This window comes from Paralichthys olivaceus, chromosome 8 (genome assembly GCF_024713975.1).
Source record: "Paralichthys olivaceus isolate ysfri-2021 chromosome 8, ASM2471397v2, whole genome shotgun sequence".
Lineage (NCBI taxonomy): Eukaryota > Metazoa > Chordata > Actinopteri > Pleuronectiformes > Paralichthyidae > Paralichthys > Paralichthys olivaceus.
The window spans coordinates 22,513,249-22,521,897 of NC_091100.1; the positions used below are offsets into that span (position 1 = coordinate 22,513,249).

Genomic DNA, 8,649 nt, shown 5'->3' on the forward strand with positions numbered 1-8,649 from the left:
CATTGTTTGGTCATTTTGCTGTTTGAATTTCACTTGATTCAGCTCCCTTCATTGTATAGAGGAAAATAACAAAGGCTGCTGCAGCTCACGTTGTTATTGTTTATTAAAATAATTTAAATGTCTGGAAATAACACTTCTCTGTAAAATTCAGACGATACTGCCCCCGCGTGGTCATTGAATGAAGGGGCTGTTGTGGAGCAGACAGGGCTGTGCAGTGATGGAGTGTGTTCACATTCATGCTGCAGAAGTTCTCTCCATGCACGTTTCATTCATTGTGATGAAATAATACTTGTGACAGTGGCGAGAGAAAACATCCCTTGATCAGAACCCACGTCACATACTGAAAGAGAGAAGAGCATCTATGCTACTGAAATAATAATAATTCTTTTTATTCATTTATTTATTCATTCATTGTTGGGGTTTGAATAGTTAAGTGACTGTGGGGAAGTTGTGTGTTCAAATGGTAAATGGATTGTATTTATATAGCTTTTCAATTCTTTTACATTTACACACAAACATACATGCACTGCTTCTATACACAGCACTTTGTCAATCATACATTAGTGCTGAATACCAATGTTCGGTTAAGAGTGAATATTTGCTGACAAATAAGTCAGGGAAGATCCTCCATGTTGTCTTGCCTCTTCTAACTCCCAAAACATTATGTTATTATCCTCTACATTCCAATGAAATCTATATATTTTCTGGGAATATCATGTCCTGCAAATGATTCATTTATCTTAATCCTGGGGCTGTGTGTGTACATGTGTTGAATTACTAACAATAAAATCAGCAGATAAGCTCCTTATATCCTTATATCCTTAACATTAAAAATAGGAAACAGAATTGATGATAATAGCATACATATGCCCACAAAATAAATATAACCTGCTCATCACATTGTACATTCTCATTTCCGGTACAACACAAATTTAAAGGAAATGGTGAGTTTAATTTCCCCCCAAAAAGTTTTAACAATATACAAATACTGAAGAAACTAAATTAACATAGTTATAGGGCCCTTAAAATAGGTCACCTGCTGAAAATAAGTCAAACAAAATAGGATGTCAACTCAATTAACAGACCTTCCAAAATGAGCCATGAGGGCAACATATAGCTCTTATAGCTCCTCTGCATTAATCCAGGCTCCGCCCCAAACTCAGGTCTTTTGCTAAACCAGGAAGGAGAACTCCAGACAACTCAAACAAAGACAACTCTAAACCAACTATCAAAAGGAACAAAGAATATTACTATGTGAAAATATTAATGAATGACCTTAAGTGACTGCAACCTGTGCATGTGGTAGTGATGTGGGTGAATGTGTGGAATTAAACTTTCACTATTTTGTATTTTATTGTAAATGTACAGACCTTCATACATTCCTTCTCTGCTTCAGTGGGGAGTAGCTCCGCCTTCCTGGCCTCCGGGCCGTCCTCGCGAGCTTGCTTCTTTTCTTTCGTGGTTCTACTCCAGTCTTTACAGTGGCAGTGAGCTGGCTGAGGTGCACAGACAGTGGATTAGGTAATGATCAAGAGGGAACATTTGTGAGATCTGAATAAGGATCTCTTGCTGTTCATTGACCAAAAATCTAACCAGCTTAACAGGTAAGACTTGCAGGATTGAAGGAGGTGTTGTATTTATAGAAAGGTTACGTACAATTCAGTGTGATAAACTGCAACAGGTGTGTGTGTGTGTGTGTGTGTGTGTGTGTGTTGCTTCTCCATCGTACTGACTGCCTGTCTCCAGCTGACCCCTGTGATCCTGCTTTGTGAATTCTTTACAGTTTTACAGCTGTACTTCACTCTCCTGGCTCAGCTGAACCGTTTGGCAACATGCTAAGAATTCAAGGGGGAGAAGTGAAATTACTACACTGGTTGACACTGTTGTCTGGACTGGTGGAGAGTTTGTTCTTCACAGGGATTGCCTATGGCTGGGCTTCTCTTGTGTTTGTTCTGAAAGTTGATGGATACTTTGCTGCATACTGCACCAATGTCACCAGAGATGAAGATACACACAACATGGATATAATTACAGGTACAGAAATATACATAGACATGCAGGCAACACAACAGCAACAACAACAGTTTAAAAACCATTGAAATCATACAGTTCTAGAAGTAGGGCAAATAAAACAAAAACCAGCTCTTCTGCTTGATCAATTCAAAGTTAAACAACACAGTTGGTTTGTATATTGAAGAAGAAGAATAGATTGTATTCTTAGTTTCTTAGTTTAAAGAACACAAAAAGATATACCCAGTTCATACCTGTTAGATGATACAACACACATGTATTTTACCATTATTAAGTTTTTCTTTGCCCATTCCAGATTGTAGTGGTCAGGACGAGCAATTCTCTCAGGTCATGTCAGTCGCTTCCATTGTCAACACAATATTGCGCTTCCCCATTGGATATGTTTTTGATCGCTGTGGAACTGCAGCTACAAGGATAATGGCAATGTGAGTACACCGTCACGATATCTGTCTGTCAAGTTTGCACCATTCAACCATTTCAACATGCTTTTATTTCAACTGCAAAATCAACTGAAGCTAAATAAATACAAAAGCAGCAACTGAAAATCACCGGCAGCTCAGCTCTGTCCAGTCTTTTCCATCTCTTTCTCTTTCCATGGCAGCTCTCCTTTCGCTTTATAATCCAGAGAGAGTAATTGGCCAACTAACCTTAGCTGATCCAATGAACTCTCTCTGGTTCAGCTTGATGTGTTCTACAAACCACCTCCACAATGTTTTGTTTATGTTTTATGTATTTTCTAGTTATGAATTGTCACATGGGCCATAATTGGCTCAGGGGTTCTCCAACCTGCAGGTGACACAAACCTGACAAAGGTAGTTGGACAATTTTAAGCCAAGAGTTTGCACCTATACACAGTGTGTGTCATGGCCTCTACTCTCACTCATGCCTTGCAGCATTGACTGAAAAAAGTTTACACCTGACGTCCACACCCTTCAAAAGGACACTTTTCGGGCAGACACAGTTTTGGTGTGATATTTCTTTGTCTGCATGAGAAGGAATGAAGACTTGTGAAAACACTCTCGTTCACTTCCTGATTGGCTCTTATTAGTCACTTCTTAACAGTGGTGAATGCAAAGCATTTTCACCTCATTGTCTGCCCAATATAAGAAACCCCTTTTCTCTATTGCTGTTTCTGGTCTGTAGAATTTTGCAACTATGCAACCAAATCACACAGACAATCTGTTTCCTGTTTAAACTGGCCCACACATGTGAATGAGTGTTTATATGATATGTGTTTTGCAGTCGAGGTGGATTGAGATTGTCTTGTCGGAGCATGTTATCATTTTAAATTGCTGCTTTAAAATAAAAACACAATTGTGGACAGATTACCTAACCCCTGACATGTCTCCTATTTTGCATATCAGAGTTCTTACACCTTGACAATAAAAAAATAATTAAAAGTCCTAACACTCTCATGATCATGAAATTATCTGCCTGCAGATCATTTTACACCATTGGCACACTGCTTATCACACTGTCAAATGCAGGTATGTTGTTGCTTTTTTATTGTATTGTGCCAATACTGTAAATTAGAAAACATATCTGCTCTCTTTCCATTCACACACAGAGACGTCTTTGTTGCTCTACCCGGCTTTGTCAAGTATCATAATTGCTGGAATGATGCTCTACATGACCAATGCTCAGGTGTGTGGTGACCTAGTTTAAATATTTCACCTCACTTGTCGGTGTGAGAAAGTGCTTAAGCTAGAACACAACTTCTCTCTTAAGGTGGGGAACCTGTTTCATTCCTATCGCTCCACCATCATCACCTTATACAATGGAGCATTTGAATCCTCTGCAGCAGTTTGTTTCATTATAAAGGTATGCTTATCGTATTATATCGTGGCTCTTTGATCCTTAATCACAAAATTAAAAGCGCTTACATCATCTCCTTTCCTCTGTCTGTCTATAGTTGCTACATGAAAGAGGAGTGTCTCTGCACACATCTTTTCTCTTCCTCATCTTGTGTAACATTATCCACCTGGTACGCACCATCTTCCTGATGCCCAGATGGCATATCCCCTACCCACTACCAGAGACATACACTTACGGGTCAGGAAAAACTGCACCATGCTAAATGATTTGAACCATTAGTTTGTGTCTGCAGCAATTTAACTGTTCTCTCCTTCACCTGCGCTGCTCTGACAGGGTAAGCTGTAACGTACAAAAACGAAAAAGAAGACAGGAGGAGAACGACAGAGTGCAAGAATTTAAGGAAGGAGAGGTGAAGAAGACTGAAAAGGCTAAGGAAGGTTACTTTGAGTCTGTTTTGTACAACACCCAACAGTCAAATAACCTATCAGAGAAAACAGTTTCTTTTATATGGACATGCAGCTACTTTCATGGTCCAGAATGCATTGCTGCTATGGCTTTGTGGATCTGTCTGTCTGTGGCTGTGTCCAAAATCACTCACTAATCACTTTGTAGTGAGTTTGCCTTATTGTAGTGCTTGTGTAAAGTAATGTACAACCGATGGTCACTCCTCTCTCTCTTTCTCTCTCTCTCGCTGGTGATTCTAGTCCTTATTCTTAATAAAGAATAAATATCTGATTTATCATGAGGATAAAGACAGAATTTTGCTTTCTGTTTCCAAATATTTCTGTTGGTAAAATATGTAAAAAGATGGGAGCACACCTGCACATCTAAAAACCCAACTTGCCTTATACCAAAAAGTATTATTACTAAGTATACATTTTTTTAATTCCCACAGGCCAACATGTTATACGTCATAATCTTAGAATGACGTGATAACCAGCACAGAGAAAGTGTCCAAAAGTGTTTTTCTCTTTGTAGATGAGCTCACTAGCCCTCAACATAGAAGTTGCAATGGGGGAGTGAATGAATGGGTGATTCCGCCAATGTCTTTGCTTTCCAGTAATTATGGGAAATGTGGGGAACCGCTGCCTCATGTAGATGCGCAGTGCACAACAACATATCATGACAAAGTATCTTGTGATGTCTAACAAATTACAACAACTCATTTTTGTATCTGATTATTGATTTACCTGTTTTCTAATCATCTCTCGTTTCTCAATCATCAGCCACTTTCTGGAGCTGTGTGTTTTCCTGGCTCTTCCTCTGTCACCTGGTGTGGGTGGTCACTATCATCCTCTGTCAGTTCATCTTCTTATCTAACGTCAACCCCATGCTCACCCGGCTGGCTGATGGTGACCAAACCGTGGGTGAGGTGTGATGAGCATTTCCAGGAGTGTTGCAAATGAAGGTTCACTCCTTGTTTGGATTGCAAGATGAAAAAGACAAAAATTAGTAATGAAGTTATTCATTCATTCGCTTATATTTTGAGGAAGCAAAGTATCCACAAAAGTGTCAGACTAGCTGGAAATTCAATTGTAATTTCACCAGGACACATTAAACATAATTACAAAGAGAACCGAATCAATGCAAGGTATGCTATGCTTCATGATAGGGTGTCGGTTAGCTCACTGGTCAAATGACCCGAAGCCAGGACTGGCCCAGCCAGCAGCATGCACTGACAGGAGTCATGCACAGAGCAGGGGCGAGGCAACTACAATAATTTTGAGTCTGCGTTTTTGTTTATGTGTTTTGGAAAGTGTCATCAATTTGTAATGCACATCATTTACACTGGCTTCACAATTTGTGCTCTTCACCACAGCTTCTTCTTCTCCAAACTAAATTTCCACCCTCTGTGCCCCCTCCTCCAGTGAGTCACTACACCAATGCATTTGCCCTCATCCAGCTGTGTGGGGTGTTGTTTTCTATCATCAGCGGCCTCCTCATGGACAGACACAAGCACAGACCTCTGGCTCCAGGTAAGTTACATTTCTTCCATATTAGGAGGGCAGAATGTATATTCTTAAGAGTTTAAAGATCATTGCTCATTGTAAGGGTTATTATTATCTTCTACAATATTATTATTATATCAATGGTATGAAATGGTTTAAAAATGATGATAATATTATAACTTATCACAATCATTTCTGACTTATTAAAGCTTGTTTTTGTTCAAAATTATTTGATTGTTTGTAGTGTTGAGTTAAATAGGTATCAATGCTGGTAGCCATTTGTTTTCTAGATAAATAGCTAGCATGCACAGCTTCCTACAGTGTTTATTATTTGACAGTTTGCCAATGCTCACTCAGTATAAAGTTAACGTACTACACTTAAAGTAGCCATACGCAGTTGAGTGAGGCTTTGTAAATTCTTAAACCTTACCACTATCCATACAAGTACACTCAAAATTATTATACATTTTTTCGACATAGGATACTATTTTAGTAGAGAAGTAAGTCTATCAGAGGTGTGAGCAGCACGAACACTACAGTACTCAAAATTCTTACTTTGAACAATTTCACACATGGGCATATGTTCTTTTAGTCATCTCTCTAATCGAAAGAATAATAATAATCATAATAACAATTATGATTATGATTGTGATCATTATTATTATACCACAGCTTAGTTGAATTGGTGAATGTGACAAGTTCTTTAAAGCTTGGAAAAATGCTCAATGCAAAGTCTACTGTGTGAAAAGGTGCCCACCCCAAATTTCTAATTGCCCTCCCAATCTGACCAGTCTTGATCCTAGTCCTGTCCTATAATGACTTCACAGTTCTGTTAACCATCATCTTTCCTTTTGCTTCTTAGGAGAAACAAGTCGAGAGACAGATCTGCGTTCTTCCTCTCTCGCTATTTTCCTCAGCTGCCTGCTGTGTTTTTTCTTCTGTGTGTGTTTCACCTGTCCTGTCCTCCCTCTGCAGTATGTCACCTTTGTCCTGCAGGTCACCAGCAGCTCCTTCTTCTACGGAATCCATCAAGCCTTCATCAGCATTGCGTATGTGCTTATTCTTCCACAGAAAATTCAGTCAGTGACATATCTTATCAATCAATCCGATACTCTCATTATTCTTTAAACTGCTCTCTCCTGCTGTCTTCCCCTCTACCCCCTATGTCCTCTCAATCTCTTGTAGCTTCCCTGCATCTCACTTTGGGAAGATGTCCGGGATTGCAATGTCTTTATCAGCTCTGGTGCTGTTTATCCAGTTTCCTTTGCTAAACCTCATCCAAAATCAGCTGCATGGTGACCCGCTCTATGTAAGTGTGCATAGCTTGTGTGATTTTCTATGGAACCAGTTTAATAACAAGTCTCACTCCATCTCCCTACCTTCACTTTCTTTCCTTCTCTAAGGTCAATATCGGCGTCACCTTGGTGTCTCTGCTCGCCTTTATTCACCCAGTGCATGTTAGCCTCTACTGCAGAGAGCTGGCCAAGCAGAGGAAGAATTCACAACTTACCCAACAGTAAGTATCCCTTTTTCTGAACTATTGTTTGAGGACAACACTTTGTTATTTCAGGGGTGGCTGTGGCTAAGGGATAAAGTGGTCATCCTCCAACCAGAAGGTTGGCAGTTTGATCCCGAAGTGTCCTTGGCCAAGATGCTGAACCCTGAATAGCCCCTCAAAGATGTTGAATGCATTAATTGGAAGTTGCTTTAGATAAAAGCATCAGCTAAATTACAGGTAATGTTATGTGTTTTATTAAATGCAAGACTTGAATGTCAAGACTATCACAATCAATTCATCACAGCTGACAAAATGTCAGTCTCAGAGCCAAAAGCTATCAGATTAGCCTGGGGGGGTAACTGATAATATCTGGAGGTTTACACTGTTTACCCTCTGACTATTTTATTTTCATCACCAACAAACACCAGCAAACATTTGCATTTGCATTTGAATGGAGATAAATTAAAAAGCAGAAAGCTGATGCATTTCAGTCAAAGTGTTCCCTCCCCTTTTGCTCCCCACACGGACTGTGTACCTGCAGGCAACCAAAGCCTGCATCTTAAAACATGACTGGTCAAACTAGAAATGGAAACCAGAAGACGGCTGGCCCCTAAAACCGTTTACTTAAAAAGACAGCCCAGATCATCAGTCTTAACTCCGTCATCTAACATAACTGCTGATTCGATTTATTTTCAACAACGTTTCTCTGTTTCCTTTCCACATTAAGATCTCTCAGACCCTCTGACCAGCTGCTCTCGGCTGTCCCATCGTCGAGGTCGGAGGTTCAGGATGATGCTGGATGAGTTCACCATCTACAAACAAGTGTTTGCCTCACATAGATATATTCAAGGGTAAACTGAAAACCAACATGTTTTCTCAAGCTTTTGAGTCTCCTGAAGTTCTCAGCCTTTTATTGTATGTTATTTTACTCTTGTACTCGTACAGCACTGGTCAACTCAGTTTTTCAGATGTGTTTTATAATTAAACTTGATGGATGAGATATGTCATGTGTCCATACAAACAAGCAGTTTTCATACATTCAGACATTTTTACTGTCAAACCTAAAATGATGAGGCCAATGAAATACACATTAAATGAAATGTGTATTTGAAACCAATTAGTTCCCATTGAGATACAGTATCTCTTATACCAGGATGCACAGCAATAAAGTTAAATAGCCCCAAATATAAATAGAAGGCAAATAATAAGCACAAACACAGTAAAATACAGCAACCTATTAAAAAAAAAGAAGATATAGAAACATATAGGCATCTGTGGCTAACATTAATGTTAAAATGATTAAAACATGTAATACAATGTCTTTGGATCTTATGAGTGTTTTGTATTTATCGTTCT

The 8,649-nt window shown here is 39.2% G+C and overlaps 1 protein-coding gene across 2 annotated transcripts; it reads left to right on the forward strand.

Moving 5' to 3' along the window:
- Window positions 1–1,157: 1,157 nt before the first annotated feature.
- On the forward strand, window positions 1,158–8,610 carry LOC109627467 (equilibrative nucleobase transporter 1-like). Of its 2 annotated transcripts, none has more exons than XM_069530524.1 (14): window positions 1,158–1,604; window positions 1,747–2,034; window positions 2,327–2,456; window positions 3,472–3,518; window positions 3,599–3,675; window positions 3,760–3,852; window positions 3,944–4,083; window positions 4,180–4,283; window positions 5,073–5,213; window positions 5,715–5,822; window positions 6,658–6,844; window positions 6,981–7,104; window positions 7,199–7,311; window positions 8,021–8,610. In XM_069530524.1, the coding sequence occupies exons 2-14, from the start codon at window positions 1,833–1,835 to the stop codon at window positions 8,094–8,096; spliced, it is 1,542 nt and encodes a 513-aa protein (XP_069386625.1). In that variant the 5' UTR covers window positions 1,158–1,604; window positions 1,747–1,832; the 3' UTR covers window positions 8,097–8,610. The 2 variants fall into 2 exon arrangements, with proteins under 2 accessions (XP_069386625.1, XP_019939554.2); XM_020083995.2 differs by having other exon boundaries at window positions 1,160–1,604; window positions 1,784–2,034.
- Window positions 8,611–8,649: the final 39 nt, after the last annotated feature.